Source organism: Copadichromis virginalis, linkage group LG16 (assembly GCF_057382275.1).
Source record: "Copadichromis virginalis isolate Kocher_CV1m ecotype Utaka linkage group LG16, C_Virginalis_male_GT1.1, whole genome shotgun sequence".
In the NCBI taxonomy this organism is placed as follows: Eukaryota; Metazoa; Chordata; class Actinopteri; order Cichliformes; family Cichlidae; genus Copadichromis; species Copadichromis virginalis.
Window position 1 is genome coordinate 8,730,339 of NC_140633.1, and position 25,948 is coordinate 8,756,286.

A 25,948-nucleotide genomic window follows, 5' to 3' on the forward strand; every position below is an offset into this window, starting at 1 on the left:
AAACTGAGTAGGATACAGAATAAACATGGAAACTGAATCTCTTCATGTCTGCTGCAACAATTGAGGATTGTGTTACCAGTTATTTATAAGTGGTTAAATAAGCCTCAGCAAAATGTTTCAACATTATCTTAAATTCCCTCCAAATGCATAAATATCAGTCTTTTTGGAACAGCAGTGGTGTTAGGAAAAAAAATCTATTAATTCACCTGAAGTATGACGGAAAAAAGAGAAATGATGGTTACCCCCAAATAGGAGTTAAAAAGGAATAGCGTTAAAACATCAGCACTGCTGACTAAAATTACTGGTGTTCACTGCTAAGAAAATAGTAAATTTTGCTGTTATAGAATTTTATTGGAGTCTAACCAATATTAGCTTCCAACATATGGTATCAAAATGTACATTTCAACCACGTTATGAGTGTTGATGTTGCGTAGTGTGTTTACCAAAGGGACACAAATACCAACTTTTCCAAGTGGAGCAAAAAAGCGTAGAAAAGTAATCCAAAAAAACAGAAAACAAACAATATCAACCGATATATCACATTTTTAAATTGCCAAAAATTGGCATTGAGCTTAAAAATCCTATATCGTTTGGGTTCTGAAATTTATTCTGAGGCTTTTTTTGGAGGGGGGGGAATTCAAAAACATATTTTTTATGAATCATCACAGTGTCCTACGTATGTGTATGTCCTCCTCAGAAAATGGTTGTTTTCTAACCAGTTTCTTTCTGCTTGTTTTGCAGCTCTGCATGGTATCGTTAAGCCTCTTCAGGACTCTCCTGTCCTTGAATTGTGAAGACGTCATGCTACAGCTTGTACTCAGGTTTGTGTGCGCTTCAGAGCTTTTTGCCAAATGTTATACTTCCAAAGGGCTTCTTCACACATCTAGTCATTTAGATTAAGTAAAGGTTATGACGCAAAGTCACCATCTGTCAGCAGTTACCACGAGACGATACAGACAAGGTTATTTCTGCCCATTTTTACAAAAATTTTATGAACTACCAATGGCTGTTTCTCCCATTTCCCATACTACTGTCAGAAGCTGCCAGTGACCCCCCACCCCCCCACCCGTTAACACATTACCTGCAGGCTGTGATTAGGGCATACTGTCTGTGTTTTAAGGTGATTTGTCACAGCAAGATAAATATGGCAAATATTAAGAATGGAAATGTAGAATTAAAAATGACAACACAGTTTAAGCTTCCTGAATAGTAACCTATATCCTGTGCATGTGGATTAACTTATCTAAAATTACTGAAGTTGCTTCTGTGTGTTCTCTCGCTCTCAGGTATCTCCTGCCATGTACTCACGTAATGCTGAGTCAGCGTCGTGCTATCAGGGAGACTGACTTATACGGAAAGTCAGCGGACAAGTTCCTGTCATTAATCCCAGAGTGCTGCCGGTTCAACGCAGCTGCCTCCTCTGAGAGAGATGAGGAAAATCCATTTTGGGGCAAAGGTGAGCTACACACTTGTGGAAAGTGAGCAGTTGACACTAATAGTTGTGGTTGTAAATGATATGATCTGCACTTGAAATACAATCTTTTACTGAGTGGAATACACTGTACACAATAGTTGTGCAGCTACTCTAGTCACTTACTTTACTTAAGACCTTTAGTTGTAGAGCCAGAGTGAATTTGCATGGAAAACTCTTGGTGTTAGGAATGTTATTGTATGTAAGTTGATTGTTTGCATACAGTGTCTGTATTAATTGGGATAGCAGATCCTGGCTCTACTCATGGTTTTCCTGTTTGCCCGTATATTGTCATCCTGCAGTACTGAATAGTCCCAGCACAGAATCTCCTGCCCCACCCAGACCCAGCACTCCATCCCGCCTGTCCTTCTTCATGAGACAGCAGAGCAGTGGAGGTGGATCAGGAGGTGGAGGTGCTCCTACCTCCTCTAGCATGGATCCACTGCAGTCCAGTTCTTCAAGCTCCCACCAGATGTCTCCTGACAGCCCGATGCACCATCAGCAGACCCACACAGATTGTCTGGACTGGGATTCAGGTTATCTGGAGTATCTTAAGGACGCTCGGAGGAGCATTGAGTTTTGCTCTTGGGCTTGTCGTGACTGGTCGGCACCATATGATGGCGAAAACCCATCCCCAAACACAGCCCCGCCACCCCCACTTCCCCCTACCTCCAATGTCCCAATGACTATGTTCCCTGAGCACTTCTCTTTCCAGCAGGGAGGAAGTCATAACTCTTCTCCCGGTCAGCAAAGGGCGGCCATTGTGGCAGCAGCGCGGTCTGAATGGAGTAGCTCTGAGCGGGACAGCGGAGAGTGGGATGTTACGATTGGCAAAAACAGCTGCATCAGCCTAACGCCTCGCTCCAAGAAACGCAGCCTTCAGAGAGAGGAGCTGCCTCCCAAGCCTGTACCTCCTCTTGTACCTTCTTCGTCTTCAGCAACCGCTTTATCCACTTCTCATCCCATCTCCTCCCCAGCTCCTCACATCCCCTCATCTGCCATCACTGTTAGCTACCAGGCTATGTATAATGGAACAATGGTGCAGGGAGACGGGTGCTCAGACAGTCGTGATAGAGGACTGGAGGTGAAGAAAGTGAAGAGGGACTTGGATGATCAGCAGTATTTGGATGAAAACGCCAACCAAAATGGTTCCCTTGTTAACTGCCCCTCGCAAAGCTGCACTGCTCTCCCAAAGTCTATTTTTAGCAACAGTGACATCAGTGATGCACAATCTCTTTGTCCTAGCAAGATTTTTACTCAGACCCCCATTAACCAGTCAGCATCTGATACCAAACTGCTGTCAAGTGAAACCTTAAACCCACATGATGCATCCTCAGATCTTCCAGAAGCCAGTCAGCAGTCTGTAGAGAGTCTTATTGAGGAGCTGCTGGAGCAGGCGCCGGGAGACCCACAGCTGCCTGGCGATGCCAACGGTCAGGGCATTAGCATTGAGGCGTTCACACAGGAGCTGAGAGAACTGGAGGACCGGGTGAAAGAGCGCTGCAAAGCAGCCTGTCAGCTGGAGGAAATCGCCAGAGAGAGTCTGTCCACTGAGCGCCAGGAAGAAGAACAGCAGCTGTCATCGGCACTGGAGGGGAAGCTGACAGGTGACGTGAAGGCAGACGGGTCTGCGGTGGGCATCTGTAGTCCTGCCAGACCACTGAACCAACCTGTGTCCCAGCCATACACAGGTGAGACTCACGGATTTCTTTCACTGTTGCATCAGTTTGTGGATACGTCTATTGCTGTCATCATATTTTCATGCTCACACTGCTGTATCAAATAAGTGGTTGGATGTGTAACAGGAATTGTATCACTGAGCTCTTGCTTTTGATAATTGCTAACAGCACAGCTGTTGAAGTTATGTGGTTGATGGTGTAATTACCACCTCAAACTTAGGAACTCTTCTTGACTATATTTTAAGGATGGTGAAAGGATTTGCAACCATATAATCACAAGCAGTTAAAACCCACTTCTGAGAAGCAGTTACTCTTTCCTGCTGACAAGAGTTGAGCATTCTATCTTTCTATTCAATGATCCACCGCTCTTCCTCCGTGCAGGTCCATTCATGACAGTTCTGTTTGCCAAGCTGGAGAACATGCTCCAAAACTCGTTATACGTCAACATCCTGCTCACTGGCATTGTGGCCCAGCTGGCCTGCTATCCTCAGCCCCTCCTACGCTCCTTCCTGCTCAACACCAACATGGTCTTCCAGCCCAGTGTCAAGTCCCTAATCCAGGTACGCTGCACTATGCAGAAGTTGTTTATAATGGTTTTTGGTGCCCTCTTTCCCCTTGTTCTGAAAATAGTAGAGAAAGCGAATAGTTTCTTTTTGTCTTTGAAAGGATTACAGTTTTTGGGTGTCTGCCTTTAGGCATAGTTGTCCACTTCCAGCCCACCTTACTTCTGTGCACGCTCTGGTTCCAAAAGCATCAGGCCCACAGTGATATTTGCATCCAGTTTCTTTCCACATTCATTTTCTTTATTTTCAGATACTTGAATTCACTGCTGCAGTGGACATAAAAAAATACAATAAATGAATAAATATAACTGCAGTTTCAGTCGAGTGATCCATCCACACCCAGCGAGCGTGGGTGTGGATGGATGAACTTAACAATTTAACTTAACAGTTAAATTGTTAAGTTCATGTGAATTTTAGTCTTGAGGGATGACAAGCCTGCGAGAGGGGTTAACAACACCAAGCAAAGGTGATCAAAAAGTTTAAAAGTTTGTTTCCACAACTCTCCTCAGGTTTTAGGTTCTGTGAAGAACCGCATTGAGGCATTTGCCGCATCTCACGAGGACTTTCCTGCCATGCTGAGGAAAGCCCAGCAGTACTTGGTGGCCCGAAGCAAAGTGGACTGGAGCGACTCGCCGGCAGCGGTTCCTACTTTGCGCCGCTCTGATTCCCTTGGTGAGTATAGAAATAGGAAGAGCTACATTTACACATACAGGCGTGGCTTTGATGACTTTGGTCATAAATTTAGTGAAAAGTGTTAATCAAAGATAATTTACCAAAATCCAATTAACAAAGACGTTTAAAAATATTTTAAACACACTACGAAATTCCAATAAAAGTACATTTGAATTGGAAAACTTTAGGATAAATTAAAAAAAAAAGACAAAACTGTTAGAAAGCAGAAGCAATTTATTGGTGCCGTAACATCTTACCATTAGTACTTTGTAAAAAAACAAACATACCTAACAGATTTGCTTCAGGTTTAGAGGTTTTTGAGGGTTTTTTGTTTTTTGCTGTGCAGTGATTTGCTACCAAACTCCACATTAAAGGAGATAATCAGAACTATAGGCCCACTTGGTGACTTCTTTTCTATCTTTGAAAACGCCGGGGAATCGCAGAGATGTCAGAGCAGTCTCGCGTCACAGTTTTATTTCCCTGTTGTGAAACCGTGCCCTTCTCTTCCAGTGAAGAGTCGAAAGCCATCTCTCGGAGACCTGATTCTTCGTCACACAAACAGTCCAACACGGGCTCGGCACGCCGCTCAGCTCGCCCTCGCACACGTACGGGATGGCGGCCAATCACTGCACAGCGCTCTGTTCCGGGGCAGCGGAGGTGCGTCTGGCCTTGAGAAGCAAGCTGAAGCGCTGCGAGTAAAGAACGCCGTCTACTGCGCCGTTATCTTCTGCGAGTTCCTCAAGGAGCTGGCTGCCCTCACGCAGGAGCACGCCGTCTCTTTGCCCTTCCCGCACAGCCAGGAAGCAGAGGAGTAGAAGGTAAACTCAGACTCCTCAAACTTAGCTTCACATCTGTTGATTTAGGCTGTACACAAAGAAGAGATTGATATAGGATTCTCCCATCAGGACACATGTGAGACTTTTCTGTCACTGAAATGGATCGTCTGCAACGAAGCAGACAAAAGAGGAAAACTGGGATTTTTTATTACTAAAATTATTATAGGATACCTATAGGACTGGAATCATTTTCCTCATCTGTACACTTATGATATTGTGCATATCGTGTATTATATTCACATCCTGTACACAGAAAATCTCGGTAAATACTTGAGATTCGGGAGCTTGTATATACACATGCCATTTCATGGTATAATACGACACAGTAAAGCCACAGATTAAAGAAGTAGGTGCACATATTGGTGCTAGTCAATACTTGTTATCTTTTGTTTTGAAAGGGTGCTTTCAGGCTGGCACAAAGAAGGTTTCCTCTTCAACAACAACAGAAAAAAACACCAAAAATTGTTTGGCAGGAAAAGATTGAAAGCGTGTGCGAGTCAGCCACTTACAAAGTAATCCCATCAGTTTGGTAATCTCCGTGCAGCTGGCTCATGTTTGCTTTCATCAGAGCTTTTGTCAAGGACGGACTAAGAGAAAAAGTTCACTTTAAAAAACAGAAGCATTCCCAAAAAACGTGGGAGCTCTTTTAGGTTTATTTTAAAAAGGCTGCACTAAATGCTAGTCATCACTGAATGAGATGAAAACTGGAAAAACCTCCGTGTGGGAGAGCGCCACTTTGTCTCCTGTGAATCAGCACGACTACCATAATTGTACTGAGAAACTTGGGTAATTATTGCCTTTTTCTTTTAACGTTTTAAACATTTGTCTTCTGAATTTGCACCGTTTTATAGACATATCAGCAACATGTGGGAGCAGATGTGTCTGCCATTGTGTATGAGAGTTTATTTGAATGAATCACTCCTTTCCAAAAAGGTGACACCAACTGTTCAGGCCATTTAAAAAAACAAAAAAACAAAATTAAGCGGAGGAATCACGAAGCCGGCAAGAGGATCATGGCCACTGGGGGAAAAAGTGGGCACATCTTTTTTTTTTTCTTCTTCTTATTTTCCAGAATTCAGACTTTTTCATCAGAATTACTTTTTTCCATAATTCTGACTTTAATCTCAGAATTCTGAGAAAAAAGTCCGAATCCTGACATTAAAGTCAAAGAAATTTTTTTTCTCAGAATTCTGGAAAAGAAGAAAAAAAAAAGATGTGCCCACTTTTTGTACCCCAGTGACCCTGATCCTCTTCTGTACTTGTACGTGTCGCATCCTTTGTGTGTCATTCAGTGTTTTTGAAAGACCCGAAATTCTGCACGATTTTTTATTTTTTTTTAATTCCACCTGTGCGTTGGCATTATTTCCCTTATTTTGAATTTGATGACCCAGAATCTCATGAGGCGTTCATGACTTTTCTTGAAAAAGATTTTGTTTTCTTGGTGAGACAGGCCAAACCGAACACACAGCACATCTGGGAAAATAATATGCTGCTACTTTTTTTTTTTTTTGAAACACTAACACCCATTTTAATGGTGAAATAGCTACTCTATCTTTTTATTTCATTGGGTACCAAGTATAAATGTGCACGTGGAGGTGCTGATGCAAGTTGTGATCAGCTTTTCTTTAATTTATTGTGTTTTGAGGTTGAATGAAGTTGCAGCCACACAGTGTTAAAAGCTTTTGCCAAGACTTGATATTCACTGTTTTCCTTTGTAATGTGTTGCTAATTTGTTTTTGGGGTTTTTTTTGTTTTGTTTTTTTATAAAATGGTAAGTAGTCATTTTACAGCTCTGTAATATCTGTAGCAGTTTTCTGTAATGCTACCAGAAACTGTAAAAACTGTAAAAATGTGCATTATTCTTAGGAGTGCTTTGTTAAATCATCTACCTGTGACCCAGCTTTCCAAGTAACATATTTGCACATACTAGCCATTCTCTCTCAACTCTTAGCAGTAGAGAAACTGCCTGCCACCCTGCAAAACGTCTAACATTTCTTTCCCATTACACCACTTTCACTTTCTGCAACAAGCTGAGACGTCCTCAGCTCGTCGAAGCCATAGCCGCGTTCGTCGTGCTCGTACGTGTGGGATTTCGTCCCGGCTGTGAGTCACTTTTCTACAGAATTTCTTAGATGCATTTCGTAATGACCCATAGTTTGTTTCTGGTTTTTTATTAATAGGTAAATAGTTTCTGCATGTCAGATAAGGCGAGGTTTTATGATAAACTAACAGTTAAGTAGTGTTTGGTTTGTGCAATAGTACTGAGCTTAAATTAGCTTCCATGCAGTAGGGTTTAGTGGTTAGTGAGTCGTGCACCTGCAGAGCTCGGCGATGACAGCGAGGTTTCACGCTGAACGTTTGCTCTGGGTAGAGAAATCTCTCTTGTACTTTACACACTGCCATCCGTCCATCCGCGTATCACCCAGTCTGCTGTACATGTGTGATCTGAAGAGCGAGGGAGAGGAAACAAAAAAACGAGAACAGAGGGCCTCATTCCTCATCAGGTTCCATGTCTTTTACACTCAAGATTGTGTTTTCTAACAAAACTATTTTTTACAAACAGCTCTGATAAAGATTGATGGTACTTGCTCTGTTTCTTAATGTCACTTCCAGTCACAGTTACAGTCATTAGTGTTCATGGTACACCAAAGACAATCGCTGATACCTGAAACTCACAATGTCTGTTTAAGCAATCGTAGACAGTTTGATGGTACACGGTCTGAACACTGTAATGAACCTTATCCACGAATCGCGCTTCTTTAGTCAACGTTTCATGCCCACAAAACGGTGCCAGTTAGTTTTTGTTTTTTAATGATTTTAAATTTTTAAGGCTCAGCCTAATTAACGAAAAGGGAGCTTCTCAGTAAGAACGTGGCATTAATAAATCTGTCTAATTAGGGATTGCAGTCTGTACTCGCGGTTAATCTTTTAATTTTATTTGATCTTTTTTTAGTTCATTTGCAAGTATACAAAAACCAATGTGATGAAGTTTGTAATGTGGCGTTTTTATAAGGGGATTGTTTCCTACCAGGGCCTTTGACGTCTTCCTTGAAAGACTGTAAGCAGAAGTTTATTTAGAGCAGTGATTATATGTAAAAACACACGTTGCACACAGGTAAATGAAAGGGAGTCTGGCAAATAGAATCAAGGCTTCATGGTGACTGTGATGGATTTACTTAGCTTTATGGAAGTTGCTTTTCATACTCTGCTGGTTTTTAAAGAAAAAAATATATATACATGAGCACTCCAATCGTTCACATAACAGGGGTCATGGACGGGGGCACAGGCCTTTTTTTCCCTCTTATTCTTTTTCATTTTGGGAAATTGATTTTGACGCTTTCTGCTTTCAGCAGCTACCACGGCTGGATGCACAAGATGTTTTTGTTCCTCTAGTGGCCACGGAGTAATCATGCTGTAACAAATCTGAAAAAAAAAGTTCCTGCTTAATTTGTTTAGCACAATGAACGATGGCCTTCCAAAACGTGTGAGCTCTTTATGAACGAGCATCTCAGCCAGTGTGAGCTGCAGCGTCTCAGCTCTGCTCAGACTCCAAACCTGCTTCCTTGGCCTGCTATTGTTGTTTTCAGACTCTGTTAACTGACAAATAAAAAAAGGAGTTGTTGTAAACTCAAAGCTAAGCTCCGGAAGATTATGTTTGGCAGTTTTTGTTTGTTTTTACTTTTTTTTTCTGCTGTGTTTTAAACATTTTCTTGAACACTAAAATTGATCTGACAATTAAGTAAAAAAGAACTTTTAAAATAAATTTCACTAAAATTGTTCTTTGAAAATTTTCCTGTGTTTTTGCTTAATTTTGAGCGTGTAATGTCTTTTGGGGGGTTTTTTGTTTGTTTTTTTTGTGAACGCAAACAGCAATCCAAAATGTTGAACTGCCACTCCTGTTTTTACATTGCGAGCTGCAGCGCCACCTGGAGAAAGTGGAGGGGTGGGACAGTAAACATCTCAAGGACTCATTTGCCGCTTCAAAATGTCCAATCTGTGCCATGTTTGATATTGATATCTTTTGTTATGATCTTGTTTCTTTCAAAGGCTTTGACCTTTCACCTCTGACATTTTCCCCTCTGTGATCTATGCAAAACATGCTCTGGTGTCTCTGGGTTGAAGCTGAGAGATGGTATGGATTGATTTTGATGTGTAAATACTGTTTATATATATATATATTTAAATATATATATAAACAAAAAAAACAACGATAAGCAAGTGGGAGACGAATGTGAAATGATTAACGCTACAGAATGAAAATCATCTGAAAATCATGTCATGATGAATGTTGTCAGAAATATTTTTCTATATTTTGAAATCATTAGAGAAAAAGAGGACACAACTTGCAAAGTGGGAAAAGCTGTCAGAAGAACACTACAAAGGGAATGTTTTTATTAATTTATAAATTTTTTTGCCTAGCAATACAACACTTGTCCTGGTGTCTTTTCTTTGGGTTTCTTTGAACGTCTTGGAGAAGGGACTCCAGTAGAGGAGATTTTCAGTTTAAAAATATCCTCGTTTTCTCATACTCCTGTTGAATCACATAAGATGTTGGCTCGTGCTCCAGAAGAGGCAGCACCCAGTACTTGTGGGCACCAGCTCATCTTTCTGCTTGAGTAATGAGTTCAAAAACTATAAACATACAAAGTAACATCACTTCCTGTCCTTTTAAAATCCATCCGTACTTGTGGAAACATGCAGATGAATTCATGGGCATACTGTGCCTGAGACAACCCCTTCAAATAAAAATTGTGTGAGATGAGACATTCATGTCATAAAAGTAGAATGAAATATCAGTGTTAAATCTGATGCCTTGGTATGGCACTCTACTCTGCAAAAGTCTCAAGCCACCCCTCTTTTCTTTATCTTTTGTAAGGGAAATGGGGGCAACGATTTATTGAAACGTACATATAGTAGATGAGGAAAAACCCATTTGTACAATTCTTTTTCTTTCTTTTTTCTCAGGTATGTTTTTACTGCACTGGCAGTGTGTTTGGGATCATGCTGAAAATGATGCTATTTGGAAAGCTCTTAACATTGGATCAAAATCAGTACTGTTCTGTGTTTATAATTCATCTATTCTGACAAGATCTCCAACACCACTGGCTCAGATGGAGCCCCAAACCAATGACCGAGCCTCCAGTGTGTTTTAGACAGCTGCAGAAACTCACTGTCTGCCGACCTCCTGACCTCCTCTGTACATATTGATGACAATTTAAACGAAAGATTTGACACTGAGATTCATCGCTCCTCCAAACCCGATGAATGCTTAGTAAGTGGATCAACTGAAGGGCCAGATGTAGCTCTTAGGTCCTATGTTAGGTTTTTACCATTTATTTTTTTTATGTGCCCCCCAATTTACTGTTCATCTGCAGATAGTTTCCAGGCTTGACACGTCTTCTTTTGACCCCCACATGCTCTGTTTTCTTACATTTTTTTTTAAGGACACACTGCACACTATGGCAAGATTTCCCAATTTTTTTATCTAGTAGCTCTTTGGAAAGGACCATGTTGATTCAAAATACTAATTAATGGCTGTCAAACTGTGTTTCTGGCATTTTTATTTTTTTATTATTTGTAAAAATGGGAACAAATGATGTTTTGTGACAAGCTGCCAGGAAAAAATTGCCTAAAGTAAAGATACAATTTTAAAATTGGTTCATTGTCTGTTATGAGAAGACACAGCAGTGGTTCATCCCTTGAGTTAAGCGTGAATGAATCATAGGTCAGTGACTTTATAATAAAAAAACAAACACAAAGAAAAAAAAAAAGCGCTCCTCTGAAAATTGTCAGGTACGAGTTTGGTGTGAACATAAAAACTGCAACAAATGCTGACTTCTTTGGAAGCACAATATAAAGAACTGAAGGGTGACTCAAGACTTTTGCACAGTATTGTAATTTGGTGAAAGGAGGAGGCAGCTACTAGAAGCCCCCCGCAGCTTAACAAAAAATGTGATGGAAACTTTTGTTTTTCAGGCTGACTCACAGTAATTATTTGCCTAAAATGGCCATTTTGCTCACTGCATTTCCTGTTCATCTGTGTGAATGTTCTTAGAACATTGGTTCTAATTGTCCTTTTTTTGCTCATCCAATGTTCCAGTAACCAGTAACACCAACACTCATTTTTTCATGAGGAAAAACTACATAAGTTAAAAATTAGCTAAAGTAAGTAACTATTTGGCATTTCCTTAAAATTCTGTCGGGATACATTGAGACCGAGCCACCTAATGACTAGCAGGCATTTCCACACTGCACAAATACTGTTTATTTTTTAACTATATGTTTTAAGATTGGATATCTCTGTGTCAAAGTCTTACCTGCTCTGTTGGTAGAGTTTAGAGCTCTGTTGAGTTATTATAAATGATTTGAGATAGACTTTTAACAAGTTCTAACAATAATGTTTTTATTACACAAGTATAAAATATGGGATAGAAATGAAGAAAAGCATTCTGTGTTCCTGCTTTAATCTAAGGATGTTTTGCTTTTCTCTCTTTGTAAAATTTAGATATATTGGATTTGCCCTTCTGGTCAGACAAAATGAGCATTCTGCAGTCGTCACTATATAAATGTACCACGCAGCCCTAACTTTGAAGAATTTATATCTGAATTTCTTGAATAACTAAAGTAAAAATGTGAATTTCAGGAATGTGAGTTGAATTTGAATTAACTTGAATAACTGTATGTAACACTGTTACCTCACAGTAAGGTGGTTTCTGGTTTGAACCTCCTGGTCATGTTCTTCCTGTGCCCATGTGGACAACTCCGGGTAATCGGGCTTCCTCCCACAGTCCAAAGACATGACTGTCGGGTTAACTGGTGTGTATGTAGAGATGTGTTTCACTGTGTTGTCCCTGTGCTAGGTTAGCCTTCTTCCACTGGTCAGAAAAGACATTTGGAGACATTACAGCACAGTGTTTGAACTTGATTGATCAACTAATAATAATATTTGTCCCCAATCACCACAGAGAATATAAATGGCTCATGTTTCGGGGGGTGGGGACTCACTGACCCTAGAAATCAATGTTTCATGTAGATAAGTAAATCTCTAGCATTAACGATAGCTTGAAAACTTCCATGGGTTTTCATCATAAAGCTACATGACATAAATATGTGGTGGTCCCTGAAGCAACGTACTGTGTGGTTTGAGTTAATAGATTTACTCTGACTCGCTGCATTTTCTAAAACACACATCTTCGGTTCAAGTAAAGTATAAAGTACACAGTCTGAACACCAAGACAAATGTCAAATGTGGATCCACACAATTTGAAGTCTGCACAAAGAGGGAACTGGAGTTGGCTTGGCTGTGTCCTAGCAACAGCAAACAAGAGGGAAAATGGCACAGAGGGAGGGCTGGAGGCTGATTGTATGAGGAGTACAGGGATGTAGTAGAGAAGAGTGGAGCGGTGGAGCAGAGCCGGTACCTGACTACAGGTAAGACATTGCAGGGTTTGATGTTTTTTGTTTTCTTCCCCTACAGATGTATTTCATATACCTATTTTCTAGTACAATTTCAATGTTTTGTTAGTTTATTTTATTTGAAAGTGTGGGTGTTAATTTACATTATTCACTTTTTTGACATATCATGAATCCTTTGATTACATGTAAAGTTCAGTTTTTAATTTTGTTTTTATGTTTTTGTTATTTTAATAATACTACAAGGTTTCCTATTGACTTTTCCTTACATGGCCTGACATTCAAAACATGAGCAACTGGACTCCCTCATCTATAATTTACTTTGGTAATGTGAGCACAACCTTTGGCGACTTGTGCCAGTCCTACCAGAGATGGGACTACCACAGTTCCTCCTGTCACTTATCCCCAACATAGATAAAGTTACTGGCAATGATGGTGGAAACATTCATTGCTTGTTTTTGAAGGACTATGTCCAGGTTAAAGTTTGGGTTCAGTGATTCGTTTTGCTCCTTACAATGTTTTGAAGTATTAAAGTAACAAATTGTAAGTGCTGTGGATTTCATTATTTTTAATTGTTAATATTAAAAAAATGTAAACTGCAGACAGCAGACTTGTTACTGAAATACTTAATTCGTACAGCTGATACAAATGCCACAGGCTAATACAAAAAGTAAAATAAATGCAGTCAGCAATAAATATATTTCTCTCGACTGTTTTTTATGGATCTGTGTTGGTTGAATACCCCAAATCCTTTTCTCTACATACCCAAGCAAAAGCATAACCATAGAGCTTGCTTTACTTATGATTTGTGTACAACTTTTGGGAGCTCGGCTTCAGTTTAGGTAAAAGGAAGTTATAGGACGTTAGATTGCCCATAACTAGTAAAGACGAGCTTCATTCACTTCTATGACCTTTGCTATGGTAATTAATTTTTCCCACCAATGTTAAACTACTACCTGCCCACAAATGAAGCATTTGGTTAGAGTAACTGTAGTTCTCTGGAAATATTACCCGGTACTCAATTGCTCTCACCAAGAGGCACTTCCCATAGTGAGATATGGAGTGAGGTTTGAAATAAAACTGCACGTAACTCACATTAAGTAGGGTATCACGGTGCTCGTATCAAGCTAAAGCTAGTTTCCTAGCTGTAGCTAAAAACACTTTGTATTTATTTTGTACTGAATCGAATTTAGGTGACTTCTGAAGTATTATCATAATTGAACATTTGACATATTGTGGGTAATGCAATAAACTACTTTCAATTCTTTTCCTTATTTTCAATAATATACATGATCTCACTGAACAGAACATGCAGTATAGCACAGTAATTTACTTTTACTGTAACATCAAATAGGCCTAAAAACAACAGTCACTGTCTATTTCATGCTTCATAAGCTTAAAGTCAAAAGTACACTTCAAAAACTTTTGAGGAGAAAGTTTGAAGTAGAATATCTTGTTGAAGCTACTTGTTGAATTGTGACTGTTGTTAAGTATCTCAAGTTGTTTCCACATCTGACAGAAAGGTGGGATATAAATTTCTTAATGTTTACCCTGCATAAGTGCTTCTGTTGATTTTGTGATGGCTCACCGTGGTTATCACAATACAGCACACAGAGGATCGACATCTTTCACTGCTGCTTCTCTACATCGCTTTGTACAGCTCATGAATAAAATATCAAAGCAAGATCAATTCGCAGGGACTGGGGAGTTGAGAAGTACTGTTGTGTTGACACACTGGCTGTCTCCTTACCTCCCACTCTCGCCCTCACTCTGGATGCTTCTGGCTGTCTGCTGCTATTTGAAATGCTAATAGATTTCTCGACACTGAACTCAAAACTTTTCTTCCTTGCCTTAGCTAGTTCTTTCTACCCACAGCCTCAGCTCTCTTATGGCCTCTCTTCATATCTGTATCACCTTTCCATAAGCAGCTGTTTACTCAGAAGCACTTCACAAGCAAGCATGCACCTCTGCCAGACTAAATTGGTGTGTGACTGATTCATGATTTTGGTCTGTCATACACTTACGCATTACGGAAATCATGCCTAATGACAGATAATTTCATGGGAGTGAGGTGTTTTGTAACTGGATGCCATTATCCCAATTTTAGTGCAGATGGATGACTGAATATGCTGCATGTTGCTGCTCCAATACAACAAAACTCGTTAAAACACAAGAGTTTCAAATCTCATTTGAAATTATACTTAGCTATTCTTAGCATGGCAGTTTATTAGATTGCAATCATACTTGTTACAGGTATTATTTAAGTCACAGGACTAATATTTTAAGCTACTTTTAAAAGAGTATAAAATTGTGCATAAACTCAATGCAGTACACTGAAAAAAAAAGTTCTTTCAATTTACTTGATTTTATTGTGTACATCGGTCCCACATAATATGAATAAGTATGACTGACTTAATTTTCCACTTTCCCTCAAGTAATTAATGCTTGTCACATCAAAGTATTTTATTTCCATCAGATTACTTTAAAAAATCATGTTTGATGTACTAATATTAATCTATTATCATAATATCAATGTATTGCATAATGTCAATATATTTTAATATTTAACACCAACTTATTTTTATTTGCCAGTGGTACGCAATGATATTACGTAATGTAAACACATTGCAATTATGTTCTTGCAAGACAAATTATGGCTTTAAATCCTACTTAATTTTTTCAATTGAAATATTAACTGATCATTATTGACAAAAAAGGCAAAGACTGAGTGCTACTGAACAATACACCTTTATTAAACTGTAACAGCAGTGAAAGCAGCAATTCTGCCATGAACAAGTCCAAAATCGCATCCATATAAACTTGTTAACACATTTTTAAAGATGGCCTGCAGAAATAACTAAAAGAAAAAGTTAGTTTGAGAATATATTTGCAAATGTTTCACAAAAAACTGACCTTAGCAGCAAATAAAAGAAAGTGCTTATAGATGATCCTGTCATCTCTTACATATAACATTTGTATTAATTACACAATTGAAAATGTAAACTAAATTAAGACTACCTGAAAAAAAGCAACACGCTTTTATGAATAAACAGCACTGTTAGCTAGCACTGTAAAAACAACATGTAGATGCATTACAGACTACTTTTTATATAGCATGCATGCACTACAACAATTCTGTGAAAACGTACCCAACTAAAACAAATGTATTTAAATTACTTACCTTCTCAGTATGCCTGACTCAGTGCCAAAGGTTGCATGTGGCTGAACAGTCTTCCAGAATCTGGCGGTCAATTGCGCTCTCCTTAAATTATGTTGTTGTCTTATTGGATAAGACTCTAGGTCTTATTATCCAATCATATTTAGTTGTTGTCTTTGAATATATTGCATCATTTCCGGTTGTGGTCAAACATGATTACAATGGTTTTAGTATTCTAATTTAGTCACTTTAAATCAATGCAAGAAAAATGAGTAGTCTCAGTGTTGTTTATAATCAAGTAAATAGTACTTTATTTAATCATGTAAATAAGAGAAACATGAAAGGCTTGTGTAGCATTAACTAAATTCATTTGTGCAAATTCAAAAGCCTCCCAATTCCCATTTTTTCAGTGTAGATGACCAGCGCTTAATTTTAGACTACATAGGTTCAAAATAAAATCCCAACATTGAAAAGAAAACTTTGAAGTATGTACAAAAACTTATGACTCACTCCTAAAGTCATGCTGAAGTAAATCGGTTGGTTTTGATAAATGCTTCGGAAATGTATGCACCAGAACTTTACAGTGGTGTTGTGCCCCGAGTGAAGCTGATCTTCTTTTTTTTTCTGTATTTATCTCTCCGTCATTCTGAAGGAACTAAATACTGGAGAAGTACAAATCCATCCATCCATAATGTTGGGAACATCTTTGGGCAGCACTCCCACCTCTCCTATCCCAGGCCACTGTCCAAGCCCTGATTGCCAGTCAGATGGTCCTTTCTCTGTTGTTCTCCTGCATCAGTACCCTCCATGCTGGGTAACCCAGGCACAGTGTGACCTTGCCCAGGCAGAGGCAGAGCTGCGCAGGCTGCAGGAGCATCATGAAACTGAGACTGAATCTGTAAAGCGTGGTGTAGAGCGAGCTATCCTGGGAGCACGCAGAGAAGAGCAGCGCCTGCTGGAGAGGGTGGAGCAGGACCATCGGGACACTCAGCAGCGTCTAGACCAGATCCAGCGGGAGAACGTGGCAGCAGCCCGGGTCAGCCAGTCCCTGTTGGACCAGCGGCTTTGTAAACTGGCAGAACTGAAAAAGCAGATTCAGGAATTGGGTCAATCAGTTGTAAAGGACAGTGGGCCAAGCCAGAACCCACTGCTGAAGGAGATTTCAGAGTTCCTACAACCTTGGGAAATCTCAGTTTCTCTAAAGAAAGTGAACTTCAAACCAAGCTCACAACCGAATGCTGTCAACTTTGGAGATATTCGTGTTCAAGAACAAAGCCTTTGCCTGCATGCTGGAGGTTGTGGGCCACAAGGACAGCCATGTGCTCTTCATTCACAAGAGATGCTCTGTGAAGACACAAACTATCAAGGTTCTGGAAAAGAGAAGAGCACCCAAGGACAGGGATTTATTTCACCAACCGGCAGGGTTGTTAGAAAGATCAGCCTTTCTAACCGGGGTGACCTAGAATCAGAGGAGGAAAAAAAGCACTCTTCTGCAAAGATATGTCACTGCGAACAGGCTGACTGGGAATCATCTCAGGAAGATGAGGTAGAATCAGTTTCCTTCCAGCCACAAGGTGAGGATGTATTTTTGGCTGTACCTACAGTTCTTAAAAAATTGGACATGGAAGACGAGGACAAGATAAACAAGAATGGGAAACCTTACTCACCAAGGAACAAGAGGAAATGGCTAACTGTGGCCTCCAGCAGGAAGCCAAACCTTTTACCTGAACAAAAACAGCAGCATATAAAGCTTAGTCAGTGCTTAAGTTTAGACGGTCAAAATGGAGATAAGGGAAGAGTAGGTCAAGATTCCAATTATAGACTTTTAAGATACTGCAACAGTTCCCTAACATCTCAAAGAGAACCTTCAGCCAGCCAAAGCTGCCTAGACCTCACATCCAGGGGTCGACCCCCCTCTTGCCTCAGCCAGTCTTCTGATGAACACTCTCTAGGGACGCTCGGTGACTCTGGCCGAGCACCATCCCCAACAGACAGCCTTGATTCTAGCTATACTTTCATTGTTAGCCCATCTCATGACTACAGTATGAACAGAGGCTCTTTGAATTACAGTTGCCGCTTATCAAAGTCTGCAGTGGACTTGACTCACAAGACGCGCCCATTGATTACTAGTGGGCCAATTGAGCAAGGAGTGTGGGGGATTAGGGGCAGCAACTTCAAGACGAGCTTCACCTCAACCTCGCCGACTCTCAGAAGGAAATTGAAAGCCTCTGACATGGGGCATACTTTCTCGTCGCCTTCCTATAGAGGTCAAAATATTTTATACCAGCCACAGAAACAGGCTACAGCTGCTGGATCAACACAACCTCCTGTGGCTAGGTCTTTATCCCTGTCTGTTATAGATGGTTCCTGTACAACAGAACTTGAGGCAAAAAAGTGGGGCAGAGGACAAAGAAGGCAGCAAGCACTGGTGGAGTTAGAGGAGGAGTGTGACTTGACTTCCACAGAATTTAAACCCAAAGGTGTCCATCTCATTGGACAATTTGGAAAGCAAGGTTCAGGTCGAGCTGATCTTACCCTGCCAAGTGGTATCCATGCCACACCACAGGGTCAGCTCTTTATAGTGGACTGTGGAAATGCACGAATTCAGGTAGGTGTTATACAACTCAAACATGTACAGAAAATTTTTTTCAGTGTGGGAAATGAAACTGTCAATGAGGTTATAATTGAATTTCAACTTTGAAACAGGTGACTGACGCTCGTGGAAATGTCCTCCAACAAGTGACCTCTCCAACTGCTGGTGGCTCTGACAGACGGTGTAGGAACTACTTTGACATTGCGGTCAATGCTAAGGGTCTGATTGCAGTAAGCTGTGCAGCAGAAAGAGCTCTTCTTGTGTTCAGCAGGCACGGCCGACTGCTTCAGACCTTTGGAGGGTCTGGGTTCGGCTCTGCAAAAGATGAACTGGAAGCTCCCAGGGGTGTGACTGTAACCAGGCTCGATGAATTCCTGGTAGCTGATATTCGAAAAGGTACCCTCATTGCCCTAAAGCTTGACCCTAAGACAGGCTCCCGTCTTGAACGCACAGTGGTAACTGGATTCCACCGACCCTACTTAGTGGCAGCTTGCTTAAGCTCAGGCATGGTGGCTGTATCCGAGAGGGGCAATGAAACTGGTCGTGTACCTTGCGTCAAAGTTCTGGAGCCAGGCTGGAACACAGTTAGAGTTTTGGGTGTATGTGCAGGAATGGGACCTGTCCTGACCTGTCCCTGGGGTATCTGTATAGATACAGATGGTAATGTTTTGGTAGCAGATTGGGGGGAGCAGCACAGAATCCTTTTATACCCAGCACAGGGAGTAGGTTGGCCCATAATAAACCAGGGTTTGAGTAGTCCACGTGGCCTATCCTTGCTACCTGATGGCCAACTTGCAGTGTCAGATAGCATGCATCATTGCATCAAGATATACCAGTACAAATCATCCCAGGACTAGGAAAAGTGTGCTGATATTAAGAAAAAAAAACCCTAAAGTACAGCACTGATAAATGATGCATTAGTATTCGGCCCAGCTGCACCTATGAGTCACATGTCTGCCTGGATTTGTAGGCCAAAGGCTACATCCATGATAAAAGCAAGGACTATGAAGCTAAGCTACAAAGAGAAAGGAAAGAAAAGCTGGTGTTGCACTAGGCAGTGAGTGTTCCTCATGTCATTTTTAGCTTGTTGTTGTTTAGCTGCTTTGAAGTGTTCAGGGTCAAGTAGAATTGCTGTTTGTTTGGTGTCTGTTGTTTGTAGATTAGAGTTTAGTCACAGTCTGCACAATGTCTGTGTTGATCTGTGTGCTGCTCAGTTTTCTACCAAAGCTGATAACCCGCAGGCATGAGCACAGGCTAGTATTTACTCATGCATAAATTTAATAAAGCTATCCAATCCTGCACAAATATGAATGGACTCGCATTCATTAACATAATATTATTGCAATTTTTAAAAAGTAGAGAGTTTGTACTTTCTCCAATGTGGCATTTTTATTTTCAAGTGATACAAAGAGCAGGGTGTCTGTGTTTCAAATACATCTCGTCACAATTGGATTCGGTGATTCCTGCAAATTCTACAATTTTTCATGCTGTCACTGATTTTTACTGACAACGAGTTAAGCTCTGTGGCTCTTTTTCAGTCCACCCACTCCCTTCTTGCACAGCAGCATCTGTCAGCAGTGGAACCCGACTGTCAGCCAAGTTTTCTTTTGTGAGATGTGGCTGTTTGTAGCAGATGTTTCATTCGGCAGACAACTGTCCGTTTGGGATAGGGCGAAAGCGTGAAATTATTAAGAACATTTGCATTTGCTTTTTAGAGCTGAGAGATTTTCTTTTGCAGCACCCTGTGGACATATGTATGACATATAAAGGTTAGGCATAACATTATGACTTCGGACTTGTTTGTCCAGCACATCACACAGATGGGAAGTTTGGATTGAGATCTGGGGAATTTAGAGGCCAAGTCAACACCTTAAACCAACTGTTGTGCTTCTTAAACAGTTCCTGAAACATTTTGGGGGGTTACATAGTCTGCAACATTGACACATACCACCCACCTAAGCAAAGTAACATCCACATGGATGGGAGCACCCAAGGTTTCCCAGCAGAACATTGCCCAAAGCATCACACTGCTTCTGTCAGCTCACCTTCTTCCCATAGCATCTGCTGGTGCCAGGTGTTCCCCTGATAAGTGACACACAGGCATCCGGTCATCCACGTGATGTAAAAGAAAACATGATTCATCAGATCAGGCCACCATCTTCCATTGCTCTGTGTTCAAGTTCTGCTCACATGCCCATTGTGTTATTTTCAGTAGTGGACATCCTGACTGGTTTGCGGCTATGCACTGCCACACACAACAAACTGTAATGCTCTGTGAATTCTGACACCTTTCTATCAGAACCAGAATTCACGTTTTCGGCAATTTGAGCTACAGTAACTTGTCTTTGGGTTCAGACCACATGGGCCAGCCTTCCCTCCTCACACGTGACCCTTTCACTGATTCACCATTTCCTTTCCTGGACCATTTTTGACATATACTTACCACTGCAGACCAGGAACACCCCGAAGAGCTCAGTTGTCTAGCCATCACAGTTTGGCCCTGATCAATCGAAGACCCATATCGATTGGAACTGATAGCTTTAACCTAAATATTGTCCAAAGGCTGAGCTTGCTGGATAGATGTATCTGCAAAGGATGCAATCTTCTGCCATTTAGAACCTTACAAGTTAAAGGAAAGAAAAATGGGTGGAGAATTAGTGTGAATCATTGCACCAAAACTTAAAAATTCTAAACTAAGTTCTGTAAAAATTGTGTCTCAAACAGCATTTATTTAAAAATGTCAAACAAAAGCCGCTTAGCTTTAAGATTTAAGTTTCTTTTTTCTACCCCCTGATGGCAGCAATATGACATTCTGCTGGTTTTAACACTACTGGGATGTATATACGTCCTTAATTCAACACTAAGGCTAATACCATTTTCACCATCACTGTTCTTATTTCAGTGCATGTTTACATCATTTTTACATTTGTTCTTAATAATTGTTAATAAATCAACACTCGTTTTGTTGTTGAGTTGCTGCTTTTACTGAATTTACCTGGAATTTTTTTCTACCTCTTGAACATGTCTAAAATGTTCCAAGCCTTTCTGTCATGATACAGTCACTAGGGAACAGAGAGGTTGGAGAACATGGCATGACCAAATTACTGCAACTCTGTGCAGATTGTTAGACCTGCAATCTGCCTTTGAAGTGGTTTCTTTGAAGACGGGGACCAGAGCTGCCGTCTTCACAATGACTTTGTTGTGCTGATAAAATGGCAATAAGCCTGAGTCAGCCTGCTCAGTCCTATTGCCTCAGAGTTTGTGATTGAATGGGCCTATGAACTAAATAAGTAAAAGTGCTGTTTGTTGCTGTCTACGTGCATAACTAGTTCGATTCAGACTCCAGCTAGAGGCTCCACAAATACTGATGTACTTGCTGCCTTATGGCAAAATAACATAGATGCTCAGGAACCTTGAGCATCTTGAGACACGTGCAGACGAGTTGCATGGATCAGCACAGACGGCCTGAGATATGCTGTCTGCTTTAATCAACTGGACTGCTATATTTGGGAAACTTGGTCAACTTGTATGCTCTTTGAAAGTCAGACTGGTGCAGTCACCATGTGATTGAAAGCAGTTGCCCAGAGGTTGAGAGTTTTGAACACTAAACCTCTGAACAACCAGAACTTGGAGGAAGCAATGGACAGAAAATAATTTCACTGCAATCACTGATTTTTTTTTTCCTTTCCTAATCACAAGGTTTTAAATCCTGTTTTTCTCTCTAGTGTGTCTGAGCATTTAGATTAAGCCATGAAATGTCAAGACAGATTTAATACATTAAAAGGTACAAAAAGGTTTCATCTGTCATCTTTTTTTAACTTCATGTCTTTGGATCTCTCTAGTTTTGATGATTTTCCATGTTAATGATAATAAAATGTAAGAAGGAAAAGTTGTGTGATCTTCATTGGGCTTCAGTCGTCTATTGAGTCCTGCTAATATCTTGTATTACCTTAAGGTTGTCTACAATATTAAAAGTTGACATAAACACAGTGTTTGGTTCACAATAGCGTAAACTAGATCTTCCACACCATGAATAAATATGGGGTTTGTGTCTTTTTGTGAATTTAAAAACCAATATAGACTGTGGATTTTTACACAAGAGCTCAGTAAAATTCAGCTGTACACCCACTACAATTATGATTTTATTTGTGGTGAAAATTAATAGAATGAACTTGCACACAGAAAGAAGTGAAGGAGGATCCTCTCGTGTCTAACGCCCGTTGCCAAGTGAAGAATAACATGAGGGCTCTGTTTGCATTTTAAGTCAATTTCCTGCACATCTGAGATACTCATGCCAACCTCTCCACAGATCAAACTCCCCCTCACTCCTCCCCAGCTGTTTATCTGTACTCGTCTCTCTCGAAAATGTCGTGATTGCTTCGCAGAGAATGACACATGCTCTCTGCACACATTCTGGACATTTCGTACAGAGTGAAAATCACTTTCAGGGTCTGTTAGACAGCCAGCGGTGCAGTGTGGTCATCGTGTCATACAAGGGGAAAAAATGGCACAATGATGTCAAGCATTTGTTGAAAGGTTGATTCCACAGTAATTGCTCATACACAGTAAATGTAGGGTGTGTAGTCCTTTCAGAAGCTCAGTGTCAAATGAAGTTTGTATTTGTGTGACACCATCCTCCAGCACCGGTTTTCATGTCCTGTTAGACTGCTTCTTTCTTACAGCCACTAAGTAACCTCTTATTTTCTTTGGTAGTGTTTCCTGAATTTTGGTCCTTTACTGACACTTTTGTGTCAGCTCCAGCTTGTAAAGCTCCACAAATTAAAGCTGACACTTGAACTCCACTGTGATAGCGTAGAGACGCAAAATTACTCTACATCTCTCAAAGATAGCAGCCAAATCCAACATTCAAATTAAATACACATTTGCATGGAAGTCAGTGGCCTTTACCTGCCACTAGATGTTACTAAAGGGACTTGGTTGATTAATGGGGTAACTTTAAAGACATGCCATGGATTTTATCTGCAGACATACCATTTCCTCTCCTCTCTGTTAACTGCAACGCGAGCTCTTCAGAACGAATCTTCCTGTTTCCGTCTCTGTAGCTCCACCTGTTTCCCACGAGCTGTTTCCTAGCCAATCAACTATCCTGTTCATCCATTGTTCTTCACTCAGCGAGCTTCCTTGTTTCCAGCCAGCTGGCTATCCTGTCATCCAGCTTTCCTGTTCCTCATTTGATGCACCCCATTTCCCAGTTCACTTGCCCCAGAATTTTGTCAGTTACATTTTTTACAATGCGTTAATGAAACTCCATGACCTGCCAAACCTGCAACACTCTTAGTGAGCATGTTAAATTATAAAATCAAGGAAGTAAATTTTAAACCTGTAAGTTCGAACAGTGTTTTAAATGCACATCAATTCATTTATATGAGGGTATGGTAACCTTGTGCTCGCTGTATAGTCTGCAAGGATGTTGTTATGCAGCTGTGGAGGAATTATGGAAATGAGCCAGTTCCTACACACAAAATAGCATAAAACAATAGAAGATTAACAGATTAGTGAGAGCATTTGTAAAATATAAAAAGCTCACAGTGTCTCTTTCTTATGGTCTTGGAGAAATTCTCAGTATTAGTGTGTTATTCAAGCTTCCGTTCATAATTTACATTTTGCCCTCAAGTAGCTTTAAGGTTCTGGAAATCATTATTCCGTGTGCCTCACAGTTTCATTAAAATACTTCACATGCAGCGCACAAGTTTTTAGTGACCCACAATGCTTTTAATCCTGTATATGCATTTGATCCTTTTCCTAAATGTTACACCCTGGGAAAAAAAAAAAATCACATTGTTTGCTTTTGTGCTGACTTTATATGCCTTTGTTGGAAAAGCAGCGTGCTAACTGTTCCAGCTTCTCTGTAAAGCAGCAGGAGCAGTACGGCTTCTCTATGGAAACGCGCAATGTTTTCAAGCTGTTCCATTTTCTTCGTCAGCCAGCTTGTAGATAGTGTCGACTCTTGCATTAAAATAAACGTTTTGCTCGTAGCGCTTTTTAAGGCTGACACTTCACACCAAGAAATAACTTTTCAAAATCCTCTTAAGAGTGGAAACAAATGCAGATGAGGGAAAAATAATTAGCCCTGCAAAGACTGCTCTCACAGTGCATCGGTTGTTTTCGACATAGTTAAGAATTCAGACAGTGTGACATTTTGTTCTTGGCTTTAGAAAGACAGGAATAAGTTTTGTTCCAAACAACATGTAGCTCTTCCCTCCAATCTTCATAAAACAATCAGATGGGAACATTAAATAGGCATCTAATAAAAGTGGTGAACAAAAGCTTCTTATCATAAAGGAGCTAACATGAGGCGATTGTTAGGACTCACGCCTGAATTGTGCTTCTGTATTGAATCTATGTAGAGCCTCCGATGTAGTACACAGCTAGCAGCATTTATACTTCTAAAGAGGTGCATGTCATGTTACAAAGGGGTTAATACACAGAAATACAAATCAACTGTGATGAATGTTAATTAGAGCCTGCTGGGAAAACTTGGCTCCCGGCATTTAAGTGGATCTTACATTTTCATGTACCACCTACCTAAACACTGTAGCTAACCATACACAGCAGCAGCTCGACGCACCCTACCACACATCAGTAAGTGCTCAGGGAACCAACCAAAGAGCCCAAGGCATCGACTTGGCCTCCAAACTCCAAAACATTTGATATTGCAGTTGCTACAGATTTCAGATGCTACGCCTCAAAAAACATAGTCAAGAATCGCCATGAGCTGCGTCTGGTCCCTTCTACAGTTTCAAGTGTGTCCAAAATCATTTGGTTTCATAACCCCAGGTGGCCAGGATCAGCCCGCAGCCAGACTTTCATCTCTGCACGATGCAACCACATCAGAAGCCATCCGTGACATTTAGCTGCAAAAGTGCTTGAAATGCAGCTACAGTAAAAGTATAAAACACACGAAGAACCACACAGAACGTTTTATAGCATCACTTGCCATTTTAATTTATGTAATTAAATATTGATGAAAAAAAATGAATAAAAACAAAACATTTTAGGCCACATACACGTTTGGAATTAACAGCCCTCCCACATCCACCCTCAGTTTTTATTGTCCAGTTTTCATTTTCCTTCCTGCCTGCTCACAGACACACTGTCAGTGAGCCAAGTCGCATTCTGCAAACTTGGCGGCGTTTTAGGGTTAGCACTGTATCATAAACCAGCAGTAGGTCAGGCTCTGGTAGGCTTGTTTTTCTGAAAATTATTTTTGGTTGACAGCTATGGAACAACTATGGGGGATGTAGGCCAGTTTATAGCAAATACCAAAGGCTTCCCTAAAAGGTCAAGGCCACAAGCTTAAAGCTCTTGAACATGACTGTTTAAAAACAAACAAAAAAAACCTCAACCATTACTCTATAATGGCTCTACGGGGTAAAATAAATAAAAATAAAATAGTAAAAAGGTATTTTTGTCAGACCAGTGCCGATCAAAAGTATGCTATCATAGAAAAATAACATCCAAGTCATGCTTTACACTAAATATATCAGCATGATTTAGTCTATAAGGATGTGCTCTGCTCCTCCCACACAACAGGTAAAACAAA

General features: G+C 40.5%; 2 protein-coding genes across 3 annotated transcripts in view; both read left to right on the forward strand.

Moving 5' to 3' along the window:
- fhip1b (FHF complex subunit HOOK interacting protein 1B) overlaps nt 1-16,493 on the forward strand; it is a 34,119-nt gene extending 17,626 nt beyond the window's left edge. The window contains exons 7-13 of one of the 2 annotated variants that reach the window (XM_085435132.1): nt 742-821; nt 1,287-1,456; nt 1,774-3,162; nt 3,532-3,710; nt 4,223-4,385; nt 4,896-5,203; nt 16,444-16,493. In XM_085435132.1, the coding sequence (XP_085291258.1) occupies nt 742-821; nt 1,287-1,456; nt 1,774-3,162; nt 3,532-3,710; nt 4,223-4,385; nt 4,896-5,200 (2,286 nt within the window). In that variant the 3' untranslated portion in view covers nt 5,201-5,203; nt 16,444-16,493. Of the gene's footprint in view, nt 1-741; nt 822-1,286; nt 1,457-1,773; nt 3,163-3,531; nt 3,711-4,222; nt 4,386-4,895; nt 9,404-16,443 lie in introns of those variants that run through there. The other variant, XM_085435131.1, reaches the window with a different exon arrangement.
- Nucleotides 16,386-20,600, forward strand: LOC146690210 (uncharacterized). Its single transcript, XM_085435133.1, has 2 exons — nt 16,386-18,399; nt 18,498-20,600. The coding sequence occupies exons 1-2, from the start codon at nt 16,483-16,485 to the stop codon at nt 19,239-19,241; spliced, it is 2,661 nt and encodes an 886-aa protein (XP_085291259.1). The 5' UTR covers nt 16,386-16,482; the 3' UTR covers nt 19,242-20,600.
- Nucleotides 20,601-25,948: the final 5,348 nt, after the last annotated feature.